At 43.7% G+C, this 25,000-nt stretch overlaps 3 protein-coding genes across 5 annotated transcripts in view; 1 reads left to right on the top strand and 2 right to left on the bottom strand.

Moving 5' to 3' along the window:
- cnksr2a (connector enhancer of kinase suppressor of Ras 2a) overlaps window positions 1-13,448 on the top strand; it is a gene marked incomplete at both ends in the record, with an annotated part of 25,459 nt that extends 12,011 nt beyond the window's left edge. The window contains 15 exons of the mRNA XM_083670602.1: window positions 181-293; window positions 575-729; window positions 1,098-1,187; window positions 1,995-2,224; window positions 3,422-3,473; window positions 7,789-7,964; window positions 8,180-8,253; window positions 8,337-8,408; window positions 8,676-8,743; window positions 8,908-9,005; window positions 9,140-9,355; window positions 9,480-9,618; window positions 11,725-11,958; window positions 12,390-12,577; window positions 13,254-13,448. Of these exons, the coding sequence (XP_083526728.1) occupies window positions 181-293; window positions 575-729; window positions 1,098-1,187; window positions 1,995-2,224; window positions 3,422-3,473; window positions 7,789-7,964; window positions 8,180-8,253; window positions 8,337-8,408; window positions 8,676-8,743; window positions 8,908-9,005; window positions 9,140-9,355; window positions 9,480-9,618; window positions 11,725-11,958; window positions 12,390-12,577; window positions 13,254-13,448 (2,100 nt within the window). The remainder of the gene's footprint in view (window positions 1-180; window positions 294-574; window positions 730-1,097; window positions 1,188-1,994; window positions 2,225-3,421; window positions 3,474-7,788; window positions 7,965-8,179; window positions 8,254-8,336; window positions 8,409-8,675; window positions 8,744-8,907; window positions 9,006-9,139; window positions 9,356-9,479; window positions 9,619-11,724; window positions 11,959-12,389; window positions 12,578-13,253) is intronic.
- Window positions 13,449-16,723: 3,275 nt separating this feature from the next.
- Window positions 16,724-18,565, bottom strand: klhl34 (kelch-like family member 34; the record flags this gene model as incomplete). The annotated part of the gene is made up of 1 exon (XM_083678077.1): window positions 16,724-18,565. The coding sequence occupies one exon, from the start codon at window positions 18,563-18,565 to the stop codon at window positions 16,724-16,726; it is 1,842 nt and encodes a 613-aa protein (XP_083534203.1).
- A 2,367-nt stretch (window positions 18,566-20,932) lies between these two features.
- Window positions 20,933-25,000, bottom strand: part of smpx (small muscle protein X-linked) — a 9,146-nt gene continuing 5,078 nt past the window's right edge. For 2 of the 3 annotated variants that reach the window (XM_083670651.1, XM_083670650.1), the window contains exons 4-6: window positions 23,428-23,514; window positions 22,493-22,649; window positions 20,935-21,489 (exon numbers count right to left, since the gene is read on the bottom strand). In XM_083670651.1, the coding sequence (XP_083526777.1) occupies window positions 22,500-22,649; window positions 23,428-23,514 (237 nt within the window). In that variant the 3' untranslated portion in view covers window positions 20,935-21,489; window positions 22,493-22,499. Of the gene's footprint in view, window positions 21,490-22,492; window positions 22,650-23,427; window positions 23,515-25,000 lie in introns of all 3 variants that reach the window. The other variant, XM_083670652.1, reaches the window with a different exon arrangement.

The raw sequence follows: 25,000 nt of genomic DNA, 5'->3' as shown, positions 1-25,000 counted from the left end.
CTAGTTTCTAGTACCATTGATGAGCCTGGCCCTTTGTGTTCAGTTCAGTTACTATTGCAGCAGCTAGTGGTAATAATAGGCCATTGGGAGCCATGGGGGAACAGAAGAGAGGAGAAAAGTGTAAGGAATCTATTAATAAGAACCTTAATAACCCCTCCCCCTCCCGCTGTGTCTCTGCAGCCAACCAGGAGTCCTGGCAGCGGCTCAGCCACACCTTCAAGCACACCCACTAAAAGCTCAGCCCTTCAAGAGCTCTTCATTCCCCCACCTCCAGCTGAGCCATACACACCCAGGTGTGTGTGTGTGTGTGTGTGTGTGTGTGTGTGTGTGTGCATGTAATGCCAGGTATCAAAGGTTCACCTCAGAACCTTGATTTGAGATCATTGCATAAGCAGAGAAAGAGGCTTTGATATAAGTATACGTTAGCAATATGGCTAAAACTCTATCCTATCTGTCAGAGGGCAAGGTGGAGCTATTCCATTGCTGATTCATATCTGATCAGTGTTTGTTTATGTATCTTTGTTTGTTTTGTGTGTTTTCTTTGATGTAAATACTGCTTTTGTTGTTGCCATAGAGATGAGACGGGGACCTTGTCTGGCGATGAGGCATCTCGTAACCACAGCGTTGTTGCTCTCTCCAAGCGCTCCGAGTCCCCCAACTCCTTCTTGGATCAGGAGTCTCGCCGACAAGAGGAGGAGGAGCCTATCTACTGCACCACGCCCACCTACGGTACTCTCTCAGGGTGTGTGTGTGTGTGAGAGATTGTGTGAGTACTCTGTTGTTGTTTCTTTCATCACAATCACCATCTTAATTGTTATCAGGAGAAGTGCTGTTTCATCAAGGGATCGTGTTCTATCATTTCCAAGCGTATGGACCAGGTTGTCTGTCCTCAAATAAATACAGAAGCTAGCTCTGTTCTCAGATACAGTAAAAAAAACAACCCTTAAAAAAACAAGCCTGAGCAGCAACGGAAAACAAAGTAATCGCACTGCAGTTCTGCAGACAAGTGCCGGTGTGTCAGCTGGGTTTAAAAGTGTGTGTGTGTGTGTGTGTGTGTGTGTGTGTGTGTGTGTGTGTGTGTGTGTGTGTGTTTGCAGGCAGGCTGAGGCCTATCTCCATGCCTGCCGAGTGTAACTGGGTGGGCGATTATGAGGATCCAGCCAAGCTGAACAGAGAGAACCGCCGAGGTGAGTTCGTGTATGTGTGTGTGTGTGTATGTGTGTGTGTGTATGTGTGTGTGTGTATGTGTGTGTGTGTGTGTGTGTGTTTGTTGTCTCTCTGGGCGCCTGCTAGATTCTGTTAAATGTCTCTGTCTCTCTGTATTATGTTGAGATCAACACACTCCCTCTCACTCTGCCAGGCGGTATTACAGAGAGAGAGGGGAAGGCATAGGGTTAGGGATGAAAGAGAGAGTGGAAGACATGGAGAGACAGAGAGAGAAAAAGAGAAAAAGAGGTAGAGCGAGATAGATGTACAGTAAAAGGATAGAAAGATGTAGAGAGAGACAGGGAGGGAAAAATGTAGAGAGGGAGTGAGAGAAAGAGAGAGGCGAGGAAGAGTGGAAGAGGCAGAAACAGAAACGTTCTTCCTGACCTCCACCTGAATCACTCACACTGTTGCTATGGAAACGCTGACAGCAGCTCTGCTGAATGTGTCACCTCCCATTGGCTGCTGCCTGGCAACCAGGGGAGGAGAGGGTTGGAGCAGAGGATGGGAACCCAGGTGGTCCTGCCCATCGAGCTCAAGTCTAAGCTCAGGTGTTGAGCCGGGTTATTCATCAAGCAAGCGCACAGTAGTCCACCGAACCATCTCTGTTACACACACACACACACACACACACACACACACACACACACACACACACACACACACACACACACACACACACACACACACACACACAGATGTATTCCGCTAAGTATGACAAAGTGGTACTGTATATTGTGATTGAGGACTTAGGTTTGATCAGTGTCTTGTGATTCGGTGTTCCGTAGAAACGTCTCTGCTGCGCTACGTGGGATTGTCTGGTGGAGAGGAGAGGGCAGGCTCTGAAGACTACTCCGCCCACACTGGGAGGAGCCAGAAGCGTGACACTGGCAAACAGAACAACGACACAGGCAGACGCACCAAGAGGCGGAGCCACCACAGTCAGAGCCCCTCCCATTATGTCCTTCAGTCCAATCGGAGGGAAGTCACACCCATAGACCCAGCCTCCCACTACCATGTAAGTGTCCTCAATTTGGTCCTAAAGACCAGCATACTATATGCACATTAAAAATCACTGAAACTGCATTGAACATAATGACAAAGTAGAAAACATTGTCTTGTTTTGTAGAAAACATTGTCTTGTTTTGTAGAAAACATTGTCTTGTTTTGTAGAAAACATTGTCTTGTTTTGTTTGTTTTGCAAATTTTGCTTCACAAAAGTATATTTTTTAAGCATATAGTGTATATTTTTTCTAGCATGATTCGAGGTCATATTAGCTTGGTCTGCAGTGACCTAACAGGTTTTGACTGCATGCCCTTGTGTACTGTAATTTTGTCTCAACGGCGTGTGTAGTTTGTGTGTGTGTGTGTGTGTGTGTGTGTGTGTGTGTGTGTGTGTCTCTGTGTGCATATGGAAGCAAGTATGGCAGATGGTCAGTCAGTGGGTGTGGGCGGGACTCTGTCATCTGTCATGCTGAGCGCAGGGTAAGGATTGGCCAGACTCCAGCTTTGACACGTGTAAGGCTGTGACATCACTGTTGGTCTCTGGCCCTGTCTGACCAGGGGCTTAATCAGGAGGTTATAAAGGTTAAAACATCACAGATAGAAATTTGATCTTCAATCTGAATGAATGTTACATTCAATCCTGACTACACCCTGGGCCTCTCTCTCTCTCTCTCTCTCTCTCTCTCTCTCTGGTCCTTCTCTCTCTGTTCTATGTTTAGAGGTGTGAGAGGTGCTACTGGGTGTTGGAGTCCTCAGTGAGGGTGACTTTTACCTCTACTCCCCTGTGTGTGTGTGTGTGTGTGTGTGTGTGTGTGTGTGTGTGTGTGTGTGTGTGTGTGTGTGTAGTGTTTTGCCACCCCCACCTCTCTCCTCCTCTCACCGAGATCTGTCATCTCTTATATCCCATGAATTTGTGCAGTGAACAGAGTCCGCTGATTCATCCTGACACTCTCTCTCCTCCTCTGTCTCTCTCTCTTCCTCTCTATTCCTCTCCCTCTCTTTCCCTCTATCTCTCTCTCTCCTCCTCTGGCTCTCTCTCGTCCTCTGCCTCTCTCTTCCTCTCCCTCTCCCTCTCCCTCTCTTTCCCTCTATCTTTCTTTCTCCTCCCCTGGCTCTATCTCTCCTGCTCTGCCTCTCCCCCTTCTCTCTCTTTCCCCTTCCCCATTGCTATCTCGCTCTCTCCTTCTATTCCTGCCCCCCCCTCTCTCAGACATACCAGCAGTCCTCCTCCCTTGCATCCAAGACCAGGAGGAAGAGTAAAGGTGAGAGGATCATCAGTCATTTACTGTCTATCTTGAGCTGCTCATTCTCATTCACTCTGTATCACTTAGGCTATTCCCTCCTTCATGATCTCCCCCTCCCGCCCTCATGATCTCCCCCTCTCCACTTTCCTCCCTCATCATTATACCCCACCCCCATTTCCATCCTCTTTTTAAATTGTTTTATTATATATTTCTTTCATTTTTCAAAAACACAAAATACAATTACGCATACAAGACATATGAATAGGGTGTGTTGTCTCTGACAGTGGAGGGTCTGGGTTGCTGCAAAGACAAAAGAAAAACCCACAAATGGACTACTACAAACACAAATACAATTTCCGTCAAATCATGTCAATAGATTCTATAAACAAATTCAAATAAAACAAATTATTTTGCCCAAGAAGCCATGCACTATATGAGGCTGCTTGTGGTAGAATGTGGTAACACCATCATACCAAGGCTACTGTTAAATAAACTTTTCACCCATATGCAATCATGTAGCAATGTTAGATGATGAGCATCAATTGACAACCTTGAGTCAACATTGAAAAATAACCATCACCTAATAATATCTAATAAACTGTTAATTTCAAACAACATTTGACTAAAACAATGTCAATCCAAGATTGCAAAAGCTACAGAGCTCCAGCATTTGTGTTTGGACCTTTAGAAAAACATTAAAAAAACGATACTCTCACAACTGTTGTACAACGTCAGTTTGATTCGTTTTTAACTGTTGCACTGTAATAGTTTGTGTCTGAGATTAACAGTTGTAGATTTTCATACAAAAATGAAACCATTCTTTACTATCTAACTCCGATTGTGGACGGTGCTCCTATTTCTGTCTGATACTATCAGTGTTTACAGAAATACCATATATATATCTTAGAAATACATTTAGTGTTGTTTTTAATTATTAAGTAATACATCAATAGAAGGTGTGGGCTCCATCCTTGTTTAAAATGTACCATATGTCTAACTTGAAGAAATCTAAATACATGAGTAGGGGGAATGCCATATTTGTTCTGTAATTGATTGAAATTCAACATTTTAATTTTGGAAAAGTCATACCACGGTTTAAATGTGTTAAAAGAGGATAAAAAACCGGGGATTTTTTTTTGGGGGGGGGGGGGTAAAGGAGAAAGAGATTATTTATAACCCAATATCTTGTTAGACTGTCTCCATATTTGAAGGATGTTAAAAATGACTGAGTTACATGTAATCTTTTTAACATCCTTTAAACCAATATAGGGCAGATATTTCAACCCATAGTGGAAAACATAAGAAGCTTCTATTTTAGCTCATTAACCTGATGTGTTGTAAAGCCATTGCTTAATCTGTGCAATTGTGCATTAGAGTAAAATATCATCAGCATACAAAGACATTACATCATTTTCATTATAATTTGAATACCCCTAATGCTTTTATGTGACCTGATCAACACTGCTAGAGGTTCTACGGCCAGAGCAAACAATCCAGGTGAGGCCGGACAACCCTGCCTTGTACCACGTGACAACAAAAAGGGAGTGGAGTATTGAGAGTCCTAACTACTGCAATTGGAGTGTTTGAATCCAAGATGTAAAAATTGGACCAAAGGTAACTTTTGCTAATACAGACATGAGGTCCTTCCATTCAACTCTGTCGAATGCTGTTTAAACATAGGGATTGCCAAGATCATTAATATGGGAAAGAATATTGAAATATTTACATAAATTGTCTGAAGAAAAACAACCCTGGACAAAACCAGTCTGGTCCATATGTATGAAATTAGTTATTTCCTCTTCCAGCCGCTGAGTTAGGGCTTTAGCAATCATTTTTATCGTCCACGTCAAGAAGCAAAATTGGCCTGTAGGAGGTGCACAAGTGGTCTTTATCAACAGAGTAATGTTTTTTTTTGTCAACAGAGTAATGGCTGCTACACATAAGGATTGGGAAAGTTGCTTTTTTTCCAGACAGGTGTTAATCATGGGGAGATAATAGCTCATTAAACGTTCAGAGCATTGCCTATACAACTTGATGGGAAACTCTTCCAACTCAGGAGCCTTCCCATTTTGGAGTAGGCCCATAGCTTTCAATATTTCGTCCACAGATATGGGTTGTTCTAAGCTTAACCTCTCTTCCTCTGTCAGAGTTGGCAAAGGAATATTTTCTAAAAAGGTATGAAGTGTTTCTGAATTTGACTGAAAACAAGATGTATAAAGATCACTATAATATGACCTAAAAGTCTCATTAATCTGGAGAGGTCACCCATTCTTACACTTCCATCTGCTTTTCTTATTTTTAGAATTGTTTCTTTCTGATTCTTTTTTCTATCTGCCAAGCCAACAATTCACTGGCCATTTCTCCTTGTTCTACATATTTTTGCTTTGTTTTTTTAATTAATAATTCAGTAGCATAGGTATTTATAGAACTATATTTCATGTTTAAGTTGTCTATCTGACAGAGGACCAAGTGATGGTAACACACATAGTGAATTATTGATTAGATAACAATGATAAATTAAATCTCCATGGCTTGGGCGAGATGGGCAACCCTTCAAACTCAATTGAAAAACAAAACAAAAAGGACAAAAACAGAATGATCAGATAAAATTCTTTATCAGTCTATGGCCTTTAAAATAAAGGTTGAATTAACAAAGTATATCTTTAATATGATTGATGCATACGAGTAAAAAGAAAAATACTTCAGGATTGATACATTATATTTTATGTAACACTTTATTAGGAACACCTGTACACCTTCTCATGGTGGAGGTGGTGTAATGGTGTGGGCAATGTTTTCTTGGCACACTTTGGGCCTGTTAATAAAGGTTTAATACCAATCAATCATCGCTTGAATGCCACAGCCTATTTGAGTATTGTTGCTGACCATGTGCATCCCTTCATGGCCACAATTTACCCATCTTCTAATGGCTACTTCAAGCATGATAATGCACCATGTCACAAAACAAAAGTCTTCTCAAACTGGTTTCATGAACATGACAATGAGTTCAGTGTTCTTCAGTGGCCTTCCCAGTCACCGGATCAGAATCCAATAGAACACCTTTGGGATTTGGTAGAACGGGAGATTCACCTGAAAAATCTGCAGGAACTGCGTGATGCAATCATGTCATCATGGACCAGAATCTCAAAGGGATGTTTCCAACATCTTGTGGAATCAATGCCACGAAGAATGGAGGCTGTTTTGAGAGCAAAGGGAGGCCCTACCCAGTATTAGTAGTGTTCCTAATAAAGTGTTCAGTGAGTGTAGTAGATAATGAGTATTTTCCTAGGGGGATCTATCTAGGTTGGCATCTGATACACAGTTAAAGGTCCAGTATGTAACATTCAAGCTTTCTAAAAGCTTCTTAATGGTTATAATGACTATGTTCAGTATAATCGGTAGCAATAGAAATATTTCATTCACGAACACTGTTTTGGTCTGGAAAAAACGCTTTCTAAAATGGACTCGGTTTGCATATAAACATGTTGGTTTGGGGTGATACAGTGCCCTGTGTAAGTAATGGGACAGTGAAGAATTTTCTCTTCTTTTGGCCCTACCCTCCAAAGGTTTGGGTTTGAAATCAAACAATATTGATATGAGCTTAAAGTAGAGATTATCAGCTTTTATTTGATGGTATTTGTGTACATATTGGTTTCACCATTCAGAACACACTTCTTATGCGTAGCCCAGGGCACCCCAAAGTAATGGGACAATTGGCTTGACAGGTGTTTCTGGTAAGTCAGGTGTGTTCTGTCACATCATTTGTGCAGGCATAAGAGAGCTGTCAATGTCTAGTATTGATTCTAAGCTTTATATTTGCCTTTGGAGTCTGCTATTGGTGTCTGTCAACATGAGGACCAAAGAGGTGTCAATGGAAGTCAAGGAAGCCATTATTAACTGAAAAATCTGAAAAAACATAGACAAAACCTTAGGCTTGCCAAAATCAACAGTTTGGAACATCATAAAAAAAAATCACATACAAACCACATAAAACAAATAACACATAGAATTCCCACCCCTTCCCACCCTCCTTCCCTCCATTTAATTGGTGAAGTACCTATGGGGCACAGTATTGCTGTATCATCCTTTTTAATGGGCTCTTTTTGAACTGTTGGAAAAGAGCTTAAGTAGAGGTCAAAAGCATCCCCCCCTCCCCTCTCTCTCTCTTTCTCTCTCTTTCTCAATTCAACTCATTTAAATTCAGGGAGCTTGATTGGAATGAATTACAAATGTAAATATTGCCAAAAAATACAAAACATTTACAATACAAGACATACAAAATGAATGTATGGAATCTCTCATTCTCTCTCTCTCTGCCTCCCTGTCCCTCCAGGTCGTGGCCTAACCTCCCTCAGTCGTAGGCGTGTGTCCTGTAAGGCTCTGGGTCGAGGGGACTGTGAGGGTTGGCTCTGGAGGAAGAGAGATGCCAAGGGTTACTTCTCTCAGAAATGGAAGAAGTACTGGTTTGTCCTGAAGGACACCTGTCTCTACTGGTACATGAACGAGGAGGTGAGACTGTGTGTGTGTGTGTGTGTGTGTGTGTGTGTGTGTGTGTGTGTGTGTGTGCACGAGAGTGGGTGTGTGTTTATGTGTAGTTCGGCAAAGGGAAGAAGAAGGATGGTGAAGGCCCCCCCTTCCTGTCTCATCACACCTCTCTATCTTCATCTAACCTCCCCCCTTCCCCCTTTTCCTTCTGTTCTCTCTCTCTCTCTCTCTCTCTCCAGGATGAGAAGGCAGAGGGGTTTGTCAGTCTCCCAGAGTTCAAGATTGATCGGGCGAGCGAGTGTCGCAAGAAGTAGTGAGTATTCATGAAGGTAATGGCAGTGTGTATGTGCATAGAGGTGTGTGTGCGTGTCTGTTTAACTGTCTTTCTCTCTGCAGTGCATTTAAAGCGTGCCATCCGAAGGTCAAGAGCTTCTACTTCGCCGCAGATGGAGTGGACGACATGAACAGGCAAGTCACATGACACAGAATGATAAGGGCCATATGGCCCTGTTTGTTGTGTGACAGTTTTCTTTACATGCAAATTCACAAAGCAAAAATAAAAATTAGAATAGAGATACACTTTGATGATGTTGATTAAGAGTAAATGCTTATCTAAGTTGCCTATCTACTGGCTAGAATATCAGTGGTCAGGGCAACATCTTCTTTTGAGGGGATGGATGGGTGCTTATCTCTTCCTGCTTCCTGCTACCTGTTTCCTGTGTACGTGGCCTGCAGGTGGCTGAGCCGTTTGAATATGGCCGCCACGGGGTACGCAGAGAGAGAGAGGATACGCCAGGAGCAGGGTAAGACACCACACACATACACACACACACACACACACACACACACACACACACACACACACACACTACTATTCACACACTATACACAAACACACACGCCACTTGCTTACACTCACTTATATCTCAGGCTCTGATTTTGTTAGTGTGCATATGTTTTTCTGCAGACTACTGGAGTGAGAGTGAACATGAGGACGAAGCTCCCTCCAGTCCCAAACAGGACAGCCCCCCGCCTCCCTACGACACTTACCCTCGGCCGCCATCAGTGAGTCACAGACATCTATCCTAAGTCTCACAAACACCAGATGATTATGTTGTGCTGCTGCCAATTTTCTCTCTTCATTACACTCCCCAGTCTCTCTCTCTCTCACCCCCTCCCCCTCTCTCTGTTTCTCTCAGATGAGTGCGTACGTAGAAGGCAGGAACACTCGTCTGTCGTCCACGGAAACGTCTCGCTCCCGCTCCTCTCAGGAGGACTTCCTCTGTGATCCTGCAGGGGGCATTGGTGAGCCGCAGTACCATTCTGGGCCTAAGGGGGGCAGCAGTACCAACAGCGGCAGACTAGCAGGAGGCAGCACCAGCAGTGATGTGCAGTACCGCTGTGATCCTGTAGAGGTATGTATGTTTGTTGTATTCTACACATTCATTGCTATTGTATTGTTTCTTAAATTGTATGTGTGTTTTGGCTGTGTTAGCAGACTTCCCATCGGGATTAATAAAGTAACTTTCTCTCCTGCAGTATCGTTCCAGCCCTGCAGGGGGCAGTGAGACAGGCTCCCCTGGTCGTTCCTCTTCGTCTCAGCGACGCTCCTGGCAGGACCTGATTGAGACCCCCCTGACAGAGGCAGGGCTGCACTATCTACAGACAGGACCACTAGGTAACAGACTGGCTGAGGCTTTTTAAAGGGTCAGTCCAGTTAAAACAGCAATTTATATCGAATTATATTCACATTTGGACCACAGCAGATTATTATTAAACCTTTATTTAGGCGTCTACTGAGACAGAGGTCTCTTTTTCGGAGGAGCCCTGCTTACAAACATGAAACACTCATAAGTGAACATTCAGAATTACAAACATAATTCAGTTAATTAATTACATACTGTATCAATTATGTAGTCAATGTACACAATATAATCAATTAAAACATGTACATTATCAAGGTCTTAAACTGTACATTTTGAAGGCATTCTAAGTACTCAGGGGACAGAAACCAAAGTTTACCCAGTTTTACCCAAGTTTACCCTCAACTAATGTCTTTATGTCTGCCATAAAAGCAACGATGTGAAGTAAAATGTGAGTTTTAAAAAAACTGTTTTATATATCAATAAATTCCAATGATAAGCCCTTCTTGAGGTCAAAGACTCATAGAGAAGACAATGGTGGGTGTGGAAACTATCCTTAGAAATAAAATGGTTTAAGAACTGAGGCTGCCTGCATGCATGTAAATTGTGCCACCATAGTCGTGGACAGGGAGGAGCATCTCCTGGACAATCTTCCTCTTATTCTCAAAGGTGAAGCAGGACTTATTTCTATACAAAAAAAACATTTTAATTTTCAAATTATTGATCAGTTTATCATCAATCCAAATGCCCAGGTACTTATAATGAGGGACTTGTTCAATTTGGGCTTCTTTCAGGGTACAAATATGCAGATCATTGTAATCAATATTACGGGATCTAAAGAAAAACCTAAACATAAATAAAGGTTTTGTCCTCATTCAGCACCAACTTAGGATCAACAAGCAATCTTTATAGAATCAAAACAATGTTGAAGGTCAAGAATGGCCTGCTGAGCTGACTGGGCACAAGAGTAGACAACAGTATCATGTAATTTACAATTGCTCATGGACAAACCAACACTTTATATGTAAATGGTAAACAGCAGTGGACCTAGAATCAAAATTGCGGACCATCTTTATGAATAATATTCAGAAAACTAGACAGAACTTACATCAACTGAAATACATTGAGTCTTATTCTGCAGGTAATTTTGAAACCAATTACAGGCTGACTGGTCCTAACCAATCAAGCATGTCAACCCCTGTAGACTTTTTAACATTAATCTTACATAACAAATCAAACACATCCTTGGTAGAAACACAACAGATGGAGAAGATAAGGATATATACACACACTTTATTAGGAACACCCTTTGCTCTCAAAACAGCCTCAGTTCTTCATGGTATTGATTCCACAAGATGTTGGAAACATTCCTTTGAGATTCTGGTCCATGATGACATGATTTCATCATGCAATTCCTGCAGATTTTTCAGGTGCACTTTCAAGCTGTAAATCTCCCGTTCTACCAAATCCCAAAGGTGTTCTATTGGATTCTGATCCTGTGACTGGGAAGGCCACTGAAGAACACTGAACTCATTGTCATGTTCCTGAAACCAGTTTGAGACGACTTTTGCTTTGTGACATGGTGCATTATCATGCTGGAAGTAGCCAATAGAAGATGGGTAAATTGTGGCCATGAAGGGATGCACATGGTCAGCAACAATACTCAAATAGGCTGTGGTATTGAAGCGATGATTGATTGGTATTAACAGGCCCAAAGTGTGCTAAGAAAACATTCCCCACACCATGACACCACCTCCACCATGAGCAGGTATACAGGTGTTCCTAATAAAGTGTTCAGTTAGTGTATATTGTTAGCCAGAGGGGCGGCTATCAGGCTATCAATCAGAGGGACAGCTATCAATCTTAACAGGGTTTCAAACAGAGAGCCTGCGGAGATAAACTGTTGGTTAAAGGTGTCACTTATTATTTTTTTTACCCATAATGATTTTAGAATTGGATAAAACTGGTTGAAGTAGAGAGGGAGAGGTACTATTTGTATGGATTTCACATCTATTGGTAAACATCGTTTTCACGTCAGCACAGTTGCAGGTGACACTTAATAACTTGACTGGGGCCTATGATTGTTCATCATATTATGATCATTGAGAAATAAAGTCTATTATTGTTTATTTTCTTTGCAGAAGATGCCGTATTCGCTGAGCCAGGGACAGGAGTTGGGACGATGGCTGTGGGTGGAGTTTACACTCTCCCTGCACAGCGGAATGTCCCGTATCCAACAGCAACTCAGAGACTCATTACCATGGCAACCCAGGGAGGGAAACCCCGCAGCTATACACTGCCTCGAGACAGCAACCTACACACGATCCTCACAACCTCTTCTAGAGACGCTAGAGATGAACAGCACTCACACACTGGTGAGTTTATAACACTTACACACACTTACACACACACACACACACACACACACACACACACACACACACACACACACACACACACACACACACACACACACACACACACACACACACACACAGCTTACCCCAAACTATAAAGCTATCACATTGATATTCCCAATGCTTGAAACAGATCACTCAAGTAATGTAAGTGTTTCTAAGTGTGCTGCTTCCCCCTAGTGGTAGTACTGTTACATGTTTTAATTCCCGAAAATTGCTTCACCCTTTCCTTCACACAACATAATGTAAGGGACATCTGAATAGATGTAAGGAATAGTCCCACCATTTGCTTTCATCTATCCAATCATATTAAATCTGTGTTTGGGATAAAACCACAAAAGCTGAACTTGTGTGTGTGTGTGTAACTTACCCTCTCTCTCTGTCTGCAGGTGGTTGTGAGGGTGCGTCCCTGGGTGACCTGTTCCGTGCGTGTGAGCAGGGCGGGGTGTGTCCTCTGGGTCGGGGGTCAGAGGTGAGAGGTGAGACAGAGTTCAGACAGTCCTTCCTCAGACGATCTGCCGACCCTCAGCTCAATGACCGGCTACACCGCCTCCGAATACTGACCTCCACACTAAAGGTACATGCACACATATATACTCATACACATACACACACGCACACGCACACATACACATATACACACACACACACACACACACACACACACACACACACACACACACACACACACACACACACACACACACACACACACACTCTGAAGGTATCTGCAGGTATCTTTGTGTCTCTGTCTGTCTGTCCTGTCTGGTTTAGTTGGGCTGTTTGGACCCAGATGTCTGGGCTGAGTCTGTCTGTCTGTCTGGTTTTGTCACCGAGGTGTGTGGCTCTGTTGCTATGGGCATGATTATGTCGTCGGGTTGTGTGGCTTTGTTGACGGGGTGTATGGCTTTCTTGCTATATGTTGTTGCCGGGGGTGTGTGGCTTTGCCGCTAGGGTGTGTGACTCTATTGCTATGGGAATGGTGATGTTGTCGAGGTGTGTTGCTGTCTTGCCAGGGTCTGTGGCTTTTTTGATATGTGATGTAGCTTTGGCTGTCACTGCTGTTGCCTGTTGGATAGTGCATAGGTTTGCTGGGGTAGGAGGAGTTAGTGCCGCACTCAATCGGCATGTGTGGATGCGTGGTGTTTTTATGTTGAATGTGTGTAATTATCTACAGTGTATGTTGGTGTGTTGCGTGTGTTTGAAAGTGGTAGAGAGTGACCCGCCCCTCCTGTGTTTCTGCATCTCTATAGGACAGGGAGGGAGAGCTAGCTCTGATTGACAGGCTGTTGGCCAATCCACAGCTATCGTCGGCAGAGTTCCAGGAGTGGAAGAAAGCCTATCAGGAGCTCTTCTCTCAGGAGCCAGTCGCAACGCCTGAGTCAGAGCCCACCCACCACACTCCCTCACTCTCTCACACACACTCCTACATCGAGACTCATGTCTGATACACACACACACACAGAACACAACACACTCTCCAGTCCCAGCAATCCCAGAAAGTGAGTTTAACCAATTCTGAAGTTTCTAAAAATATCTGGCTTCAGTTCCCATGAAGTTGGAAGTCAGAACACATCATTTCCAGAGCATCTTATTCAGACACAACTCATATGACCCAGTCGTATCTCAGCGAATCAGCAAACTGTGTTCACAAGGGACACAAGGGACGAACATCGATACTGTCATTAAAATAATGGCTGCCATGTTTGAATTGCAAGTGAAATCAACACGTTTCAAGAGTGACGCTGAAAGCGGATATCTTTAGAAATGTATTTTTCATTCCTTTAATTCATTATTATCGACAGTAATTCATCTCATTCTTTAGAATAACTTTCCAGGATTCATTAAACAGACTATAGACTCAGTACTGTCAACCATCGCTCATACTGTGCACACAGACTCTTGAACCTGATTGGACTATTTGAAACAGTCGATGGAACCGCCTCCTCCAATGGGGTTACAGAACAGCCTCGCTCTGATCTCTGATTGGTCATATTTATATCTCTATATATCTTGCTTATTTATGTGCCATATTTATACTGACTGAATGGTTGTGTTCTGGCCGTTGTACAGTGTAAGATACAGAATATACAGTCTCATATCCACTCTTATTATATGATTATATGATTATACAATATCCACTCTTATAGCCAGTGTAATATACATCATATCTAGCCTTATATCTAGTGTATGCTGTGTATGATAATATACACTGTTGTGTGTGCAGGCAGGTCTGACCGTGTATCTCTGCTCAATATATTTGCTTGAGAGAAACATTAATAAGCACAGGTCTCTTCTACGATGGCAGTCTCAACTTGTGGCCCTGGAGAGCTACAGCACAGGGTGTGCAGGCTTTAGTTCCTGCCCAGCACCAACACACCTGATTCTACTAAGATTGGAGTCAGACCTGTTACTACCAGGCTGGAACTAATGCCGGCACACCCTGCAGCTCTCCAGGACCAGGAGAGGAGACCATTGTTACTGCATACTGCATGCCACATACTGTAGAAATGTGAGTTATAGAACTGCTCATATAAAATGTGAGATATAGAACTGTAATTTACTCTTTGTACCGCTGCTGCCAAATGAACTCTATACTCGGAGACGCTGCACAAATCTAAAGCAATCGTACACACACACACACACACACACACACACACACACACACACACACACACACACACACACACACACAGTTCTCTCTATATGCTGCTGCCCGTGGTTGGTTGTAGTGGCATGTGTTATAAAGCTATCATATATCAATAGATAAAGTACTCTCTCAGTTAAAGGTACTGTCTATTATCTTTATGTTATAGAACTCATATGTTATTAATATCTTAATAGTGACATCATAGTGCTATAGATTATCATCTTTTTGCAATACTGTCTGTGTAAAGTCAGTTTATGTTTATAGATTATGCTGATTATATATTTATTAACATATTATTATACTATCTGTTATGTTAATATGTCACCAGAACTGGAGTCAATAAAGTTCAGTTGTTTGAATGAAGGTTGTGTTTTGGTTCGTCTTAGTTGAATTAAGAGGGGGTGAACTCTGCCGGCTGCTCTGCCGCCGTCTGTCATCAGGAGGTGTGTGTGTGTGTGTGTGTGTGTGTGTGTGTGTGTGCGCGCCTGTGTGTGTTTTAATACAATTAAATTCCAAGTGGGAGACAAGTCGCCCATGAGACCCAAAGATGCACCCTAACAAATACACACGTGCACACTTACCCACACTCATGCGTATGTGCATACGCAAAAAAGTAATCAACACTAATCATTAATACTTAATAGTCCCAATAATAACTTGAATTGTTTATTCAGACAATTCTGTTAAGGGTAACACTCAGTTATTCACACATTTATCACTCTGCTGAACTGATCTGATCTGGTTGTATACAGTTGAATTTGAGGTGACAGAACCCTTGAACTAAAAATAGCAGAACAGACATTCAATGTCCATGCCATGTGGGCTGTGGACCCTGTTCAGCCATTTGGAAGGTTTGATTCACTGAAGCTTATGACATCATCTCTGAATTACGGTGCAATTGGAAACTTGTTTAAGAATTATACTCGATTTCCCACTTGGAGAGTATCAAAATCAACCAACAGAAAGCTTTACGCAAATAACTTAGAGTTAAAATAACCATTGCGTATGTGCCTTTCATATTGTTCCACACATGCAACAATGGCCAATTCTGTTTTGCCCAAAATAATTTCTTTTTTTAAGTTATTCAATTTACAGCTGATTGAAAAACAGTCGATCCAAAGCGTTGATGCAAACAACAGATTCAGACAATTGAAACTAAGTTGATATGAACACGGCATTCTATTCAAACAAAGCGGATTCAAACACAATTGTGTGGTTGAGTGTATAGTGTGTGTAGACTACAGCTCACTGACTACCACTCATGTTCAGTAAATATCTCTCACATGATTCAGAAACACAGCAGTACCAACACTTACAGTATATCCTGTTCCAACATGTTGCTTTAACCTACACTCTTCTTGATGGAGGAGTAGGTTCCTACCTAGAACACTTTTCATCCAAAGAACCCTGTGTGATTCTAGTCAGAGCCCTTTTTGAGTGTTCTGTTTGTATCCTGTTATACTAGATCAGTGCAGTTGAGAGGGAGTGAGGAGAGGCCACTACTGTAATGCACTCCTTCTCTCAGTCCTTCCTCCTCCTCCTCCTCCTCCTCTCCTCTCCTCCTCCTCCTCCTCCTCTCCTCTCCTCTCCTCTCCTCTGTTCATGTTATTCACAATGCTTGAATTATAATAATATTGAATCTTGAATTGAATAATGAATCAAAGTGACTTTTAACTTGTTTACATGGAAGAATCTAGGAATCTTACTTTCATTTACAAACCTTCATAAAATATTTAGGAAGTAGTTTGGAAAACATTTCAAAAACATTCTCCACCCCATCTCTTTACCTCTCCCCCTCTCTCTTCCCTAATCTTCCTACCCTCTCTGGACACAAATGTACACACATATATTTTTGGTATTACAAATATGTTATATTCATAATTAATTCATAATATAGCAGCACCAGTAAAACTAAACTTCAAACAGATTCTGTGACTGATTCTGCGTCTATCTTTCCCTCTATGTCTTCTCTTCGCAGTCCGACAGATCTCTCTTCAGCTGGCTTCCTCTCGCTCCGTGTGAGTGTGTGTGTATGTGTGTGTGTGTGTGTGTGTGTGTGTGTGTGTGTGTGTTTTATGCTGGCAGGGTTAGTAGTGTACACTCAGTCCCAGTCAGTGGTCTCGGTAGCTGACAAATCTCTCTCCAGCGGTCTCTCTCCGTGTTGTATTCTAAAACACTCGCCACGGTCACTTCCTGTCCCTCGCTCCACTTCCTGCCTCCGAACAGCAGTAGGGTTCCTGAGGGCGTGGTCATCAGTCCGTAGCTAAACGAGCCAATGAGGAGTGGCCGGAGGCGGGTCCATTGGTCTGCCAACGAATCGTATCGCTCAATGTCGCAGAAGGGTTCATACATTCCCAGCAGGGCGTAGACATGCTCGGCAACTGTTGCCATGCGGTGAGCGAATCTGGCGATGGACATCGGAGCTCTCTTCTCCCAGGACCTGGCTCTCACGCTAACGTCCAGGAAGTGAACCTCCTTGCTGCCCTTACTCTGATCACCACAGAAACTGCCCTGGTGACCACCTTGGTTACCACCCTGGTTACTACCCTGGTTGCCAGGGATACCACCAGACACATATATGACGTTCTCCAATACAGCTGAAGCGTGGCCATAAAGTGGACGTGGCAGAGACACTCTTTTCCTCCATGAGCCTGTTGTCATGTCGTAATACTCCACATATGCCAAAGAAGTGTGTGTGTCGGAGAGTGTGTATGTGTTGGAGTTTGTTTGTCGGCCCCCAATAGCATATATAATGTTGTCGATAATGCAACAGGTGAACTGGGCTCGCCTCTCCAGCATGGGCTCTGCCTCCTCCCAGCATGCAAAACGAGGGTCATATTGCCACACACGATTGGTTGTCGTCATGGTGACAGGTTTCCCTTCATTTTCCTCGGTCCCACCCAGTGCCTCATCTCCACCAATCACAAACAGGAAACCTCCCACGGAGCACACACAGTGATTCTGCAGTCGCCGTGGGAGACCTGCACTCAGGGATGAAAACGTCCTGTTTCTCAGGTCAAAGGTTAGAATCTGCTGCTCTGGACAATCCGGGCTGGCCCCTCCCCCCACCAGCAGCACTTGATTGGCTGATGCTCTGAGGGAGGACTGTCGGCTCTGTCTGATTGGGCGAGCAGAGCCGAGCCCATGATATTCCATCGCTCGTGTCACTTGACTCCTTATTAGAGGCGTGGCCATTGCTGGGTGGGAGTGGCTTAGTTGTGATAGGTCAGAAGGACAGACCAATCCAAAGCGTAGACGGCTGAGCAGCAAGTTGGAGTGGACCAAAGGGAGTGGCCCATTCGCTGTCAACCAATCCAGAGCCAGCCTCACCAGCTCCGCCTCACTAACATTTGGAATCTCCTCCGCCTCCAGCACGGCTTTCAGTGATTGGACGTTAAGCTCCAGAAGCCCCTCCCTGTCCTCCCATAGCAACCTGCCCATCTCCATGGCAATGGTGTGATTGGCAGCCGTGAACGCATCAGGAAGGGCGTGGCACTCTGCCAGGTTGGCATAGCGACAGCAGGTGCTTGGGGACAGCCCGTCTCTAAAGAAGCGCTCACATAGCAACACCGCCGCATGCACCTGCAGGTACCTGGCCGTCTCCAAGACAACGGGCAGGGTGGCTGGTGATAGGCTGAGCCAGCCAGAGTACAGGAAGTCCAGTATGATCTCTAGTCCCTCAGGTGTTAGCGCTTGGAGGCTAACGGTGGGCGCTAACCGCTCCATTGTGTTCTCCCCAAACAAAGCCCAGAAGTATTCACTGGAACTGGCCAATAGGACGCGGTGACAAGGGAAAGACACGCCCCCGGTCTCCAGGACGACGTCACACATCCTCCTTTCATTACGCAGGCGTCGGAACCCTGAGAGAAACTCCGCCCCCTGAGTGGAACTGAAGAGGAGAGAATAACTCTCCATCCAGAGGAAAGAGAGGGAGGGAGAGAAGGTGAGAAAAGGGGAGAGATGCAGAAGGAAAGAGGAGGCTGGGGAGATAATTGAGTTAGTTTAGAATTGCAAACGACAGGTTGAAGAAAGGAAAGTCAAGGATGGTTGGGGGGGGGCAGACAGAAGGAGAAAGAGAGAGGGGGGGGTGGTCAAGAGGGGTGATGGAGAGGTACAGAAAACAGTAGGAGAGAGAATGAGAGATTTGGAAAGAGAAGGGCTGTTAGGGAAAGTAGGGGGATAAAGCAGGAGAGAGAAGAAAATGAGGGGATAAAAGAGGACAGGGAAAGAGAGAAGAAGAAGAGGAAAATAAAGAGTGTAGTCCTCTGTGTCCAGGTCCCTCCGTCTCTGTCTCTCTGTGTGTCTCTCTCAGCGGCAGCTGGCATCTGACACGTTAGCACTCTGATCAGAAGGTTAACTAGCCGCCCCCAATACACACACACACACACACACACACACACACACACACACACACACACACACACACACACACACACACACACACACACACACACCGTCCCGCCTCTAGACCCACAAACACACACCGTCCTGTTTTTCTGTGTGTTTGTGCGCTGCCCTTTCCTCTCTGTCCAGGAGGGAGTATCTCAAACTTTAGGGGACAAACGCATACACACACACACACACACACACACACACACACACACACACACACACACACACACACACACACACACACACACACACACATTCATGCACACACATACACAGAGGCCCGTGTGCACACACACTCACGCACACATACACACACAGAGTGTCCCTTTGGATGAACTCAGTGTGGTAAATACAGCTGTTACTCAGCACCGAAGATTCCAGAACACGGTTGCCACAGCGCCTATCTGTACCCCATCGCCATGACTACAGGAATAGAAACATGACTAGAGGGCGACACAAACACACACACACACACACACACACACACACACACACACACACACACACACACAATGCGACAGGAATGAACTGACAACCAGAGGGAACCTGGCCATTGTGCCTTTTGACAAGTCATCTGAACCAACAAAACTACCTACGCTGTTCCATAACTGTGTATGCTTGTTTACTGTCTCATGTTGTGATGAACAGATGATATAAGGAGGTAAAGAAAGATACAGGAAGGGTTAGAAATGATAGAGGGGTAGAGAGAGGGGTAGAGAGAGGGGTAGAGAGAGGGGTAGAGGGATAGAGAGGGGAAGGGGTTAGGGATATCAGGCTCCAGGGTGTCTAGTGTGTTTACGTTTGTCTGATTAATGTTGAGCTGCTGTGTGATTTACTACTGTCTAACTGTCAGACTGAGAGACACACATGCATGCACACAGGCACACAGAAACACACTGATACACACACACACACACACACACACACACACACACACACACACACATGCATGCGCACAGGCACGTAGAAACACACTAACACACGCAATCAAGCGTGCACGCACACACACTGATTGACGTTTGTCTGATTAATGTTGAACTGCTGTGTGATTTACTACTGCCTGACTGAGAGACACATACACATGCACATGCACACACACACACACACAAACAGGCACACACACACACACAGCCTTGTGAATCTGGCTCATCATCTTCTCTGAATAGCTGCTGGCTCAGAGACCTGTGACTGGAAATAGATGTTTGTGTGTGTGTGTGTGTGTGTGTGTGTGTGGGGGGGGTGTTAGTGAGGTGGTAAATATACCGTATTGACTTGTCAACATGTCTGGTGAAGGTCATTATCCCATTTTTAAGTTTACATAGAGAGAGTGTTGTCTGTGTTCACTATCAACTTTTTACACTGTGACTTGATGGAGACTAAATATAGCTACAGCTGCCCACTGTTTTTGCTTACAATGGGCATGGCTGTGTTTGTGTGTGTGTGTGTGTGTGTGTGTGTGTGTGTGTGTGTGTGTAATGTGATGAGTGTACAATGATGGAGGGAGAGATAAAGGGGGTATGGAGTGGATGAGAGTCACACATTCCTCTAACTTTCCACCCTGCATCAGAAAGGATTCTGGGGGTTTAGGACAGGATCAATGAGACTCCAGACACACACACACAGCTGTCCCTGAAACCCCTACTAAGCACACACACACACACACACACACACACACACACACACACACACACACAGTCCTACAGCTCTACAGACACAATTCAAATGCTCTTTGTAACTCTTTACAGCAGCCCGTTATATGTGTGTACATTCCTTTAGTGTCTTTGTATTCATTTCTGTAGAGTGTACTCTCACATGCTGTATTGCAATGACATTTCATGTTTGATATCCATCACTGTCAGGGTTTCTATGCGTAGCTTCCGATAGTGTATCTCTACCTTCAGGCGAGTCTGAGAAAAGACCTTTTGTCCCTGACATTTAGAACCAAGATATAATTTATTGCAACCGTCACTAGAGAAACTCACCAGCTCCTAAAGCAACCATCTGGATGACAAGACAGTGATATGTGCAAATTCCGAAGATAAAAGCAACACAAAACAACTCAAACATCATCAACATGACTGGAAGCTGTATAATGTAACAAAAAGGTTATTGCTATGAAGCTGTGAATGGTAGTACTTTGTAATGATTTGGTAACCATTATAAGTGTGGACAGAATGTTTCTGAAACAAAACTGGGTGTCTCGCTGCATGTTGTAATGAGGCCTCAGTTGATTGGATGTTATAGTAGTTGGTTCTTGATTGTTGGTTGGCTGTTGGTCGGTTGGTTCGTGGGTGTAGTTGTTTCGGTCGTTGTAGGTGCTGGGTTGTGGTTGGTTGTTGTTGTTGTTTGTAAGTGGAGTTGGTAGTTGGTAGTTTTATCTGAAGCTGTGGGATAGTCTGAGTCCTTATAGAAACTGGCCCTCCTCTCTGCTCCTTCTCCTGGGAAACCTGCAAGTCATAGACAGAAACAGAAGGGCTTTTCACACTGCATGGTATTTGTCGAAGGCTATTTCAAACTCATGGTTAAAAGAGCCTTCGGGCTTTACACAAGCATTATTGACCCAAACTAAGATGCAGAGGAACATTAGGGCCAAGGGGACAAGGAGAGGGCAAAGTCATCTTTCTTGTAGATGTACACACACACACGTTGTCTCACCCTCACCCTCCCTCTCTCCTACACACACACCCAGATGGTTTGGGCAGGGCACAGGCCTGACTGTTTGGTTTGTGGTTAAGTGTCCCACTGAGAAAGTCACAGCACAGACGGGCCCTCAGCTGTCCTCACAGACACGCACGCATTCACGCGCACACGCATGCACACACACACACAGATACACACACACACACGCGCATGTACACACACATACACACACACACACACACACACACACACACACACACACACACACACTATAAATAGAGCCTGACTCACCCTCTCCTGCCCACACACACACAGGCATGCAGACACACTCTTGACCCCAAACAAAAGCCGACACAGCCCACACTGACTCCCTGTGGTGAAATTTCAACACTACATGCTGTTACGACACCACAGGATTAAAGTGGTTTTAATTCAGTGTTTTTGTTCCACAATATTCTTTAATGTACCCCAGGATACCACCATTATCACACCCACTAATCAGTGTTTTCAAAGTCAATGCAGTCAGTTTGTCTGAATTTCTATATTTCATTTACAAAGTAGTCTACTATAGTCTAATTTATTGTCACAGGTATATACGGTACCCTTTGGTTTAAGGCTTGTATAATATTAGTCAACATTATATCAGGCTCAAAGTCAAAGTCAAGAAATATTTGGGCTAGCTATCCTAGATAAACCATTAGTCTTAGCTAATCACCCAGTTCTCTACGAAAGGTTACATTTAAAAATAGTTGGGATAGTTAGCTGGATGTGTGTGTCTGTGCGTGTGCATGAGCATGTGTGTGTTTGTACCTTTATCTTAGTCCTTGGTAACCCATCGTAGTTCACTCTTGACGTTCTGCAGCTCTGATAGGTTGACGGCTGGACCAGGAAGTTTCACCGAGCCTGGCAACGCCTTCTTCTCCTCTGGTGATGACAGGGGTGTGGCTTGGGGAAGGTCTGGTGGGGCCTGTCAATCAATCAATCAATCAAATATCTAGCAGTTGACAGTTCTTGTTTGTATGAGAGAATGGGAGAGAATGGGACTACATTGTTTATGGCTCTCAAAGCTGCCCTTTGCAGTTGCAAATTGGCTAGGTGTGGTTTTGCTCTTGTAAAAGTAAGTGGGACAGTTTTGCTTAGGGACTGCCCTTAAACAATTAGTTAGTCAAATCATAGTATGGTTTAAGGTAGCCTCGCGTAGCCATACCTCCAAATTACATTGTTCTCAAGCCTCCTTTGGAGGTGTGGAGAGTTGTTGATTAGCTGATCTGGCTTGGATTGAACTGGACGGAGCAATGGGGAAAATGTGCTCACAATTTCATTACATTCCAAGAACCCTCCTCCTACATGCTAGTATAACCCTAGGAAAGCCTGGTCTCAACAAGGTTAGGTTTGAGGTTACAGAGCAGCAAGGAAGATGCATACTGCACTTAGATAACCTTATACACTGCTATCTCCCAAGAGTTTCGCTATAAACCTGAACTATTCACAGTTGTCCAGTTGATAAACTATCTCCCTGGTTACTTTTACAAGAGCAATGCCTTGTTTTGCACTTTGTGTACCCGGAATGGTGGGCCAGCCAATTCCCACTTGCGGAGAATAGCTTTAAAGAGATAGTTAAGCCAAAATATCAATTTACATGATTTTCTGTGTAGTGTATGCAATAGATAGAGATGGCTAATCTGGTTACTTAGTAACCTGAATTCATATGTTTATAAAACATTTGTTTGTAATGCAAGTCTCACCTCCTCTGTGTCTTGTGTATCCTCTCGCCTCTTCACAGGATGTCCCGCCCCCGGACGCAGAGCTCCCATTGGGATGTTCAGATTAGCCTGACGGACAGGAGGAACAGCTGATCAGAGGGTCCCAACACCCACCTCCTTTGAGAGCAGTTTGTGTATGAGTGTGTTTGCCTTTAAGTCTGGCTCTTTCCACAAAACCCTCTACTTTGGTTATGGCCACTACTTCCTGCTTTAATCTATAAAGAGCTTAGTGTCTGTATGGAAATCACACACACACACACACACACACACACACACACACACACACACACACACACACACACACACACACACACACTGATAAGACTGACTGTTGGTCATTGTTAGCTGCTGCCCTTCCCACTTTTATTTGATGTGTACTGTATATTCAATAATATCTGGATATTGTATATTAATGGAGAGAGCTATACTGTATGTCAGGATGTACAGTAAGTTTGTACAGTATGGGTTCTGTTGCAGTGGTGTAGGTAGAAATCGGAGGACAGGCTTTTTGTAATGCGTGGAACAGAATGAGCAATGGTATCAGACACATGTTTGATAACATTCCTCATTCCATTCCATTCCATGCATTACAATTAGCCTGCCTCCCATTTCTGCCTCCAGCAGCCTTCCCTGTTCTGTTGATATTACCTCCATAGTTGTATCTGGGTGTTATTGCTGGTCTGGACACAAAGTCTGCACACTTACAGTATAGGCTGTTCAGTACCAGGGTGAAAGTTCAAGTGTACTTATGTGTCTGTGTTTGTAACTATTCCTTTGTCTAATCCATATGCATGGTTAGAGATGCGCAAATGAGCACAATGATGAGCAGAGAGAGAATCTAAATCATGCAAGCATACGCAACATACACAAACATACAGTACATACACAAAAACCCACATACGGGGAACACACATATGCACATGCACGTGCACACACACACACACACACACACACACACACACACACACACACACACACACACACACACACACACACACACACACACACACACAGTATGCACAGTATGCACAAGTCGATGGAGATAGATTACTGACAATATTATAGTAAATAAAAGGAGCACAATATAAGTTACTATCCACAAACAAACACCTTCTGATTTGTATTTTCTTTCAATATTTAAATGCAAAATTATTTGTAAATATATAAAGATATTTGTGAAAAAAATGAAAGCAGTGACAAACATCTCTCCAAAGTTATAATGTGTTGTGTTGATATGTTGATATACAATCCTTTCAGCACAATACTTTTGAGAACTGTTGAATTTGCATTTGCGGATTACATTACTGTGATTACAGACACACACAGACACACAGACACAGACAGACACACACACACACACACACACACACACACACACACACACACACACACACACACACACACACAGTCTGTGGATTTCTCTATATTTGTTTACAGAATTATCCACAAATGCATGGCTTTATACACTGAAATAAAAAGAAATCTTTGCAGTCAATCACGTAACACTGTTTGATGACATGCCTTGTTTTGTTGTTTTTTTACAAATACAAATCAA

This window comes from Argentina silus (assembly GCF_951799395.1).
Source record: "Argentina silus genome assembly, chromosome: 1".
Taxonomy (NCBI): domain Eukaryota; kingdom Metazoa; phylum Chordata; class Actinopteri; order Argentiniformes; family Argentinidae; genus Argentina; species Argentina silus.
Note: the sequence above shows the minus strand (reverse complement) of the source record. Positions and strands in the feature narration are given on the sequence as shown.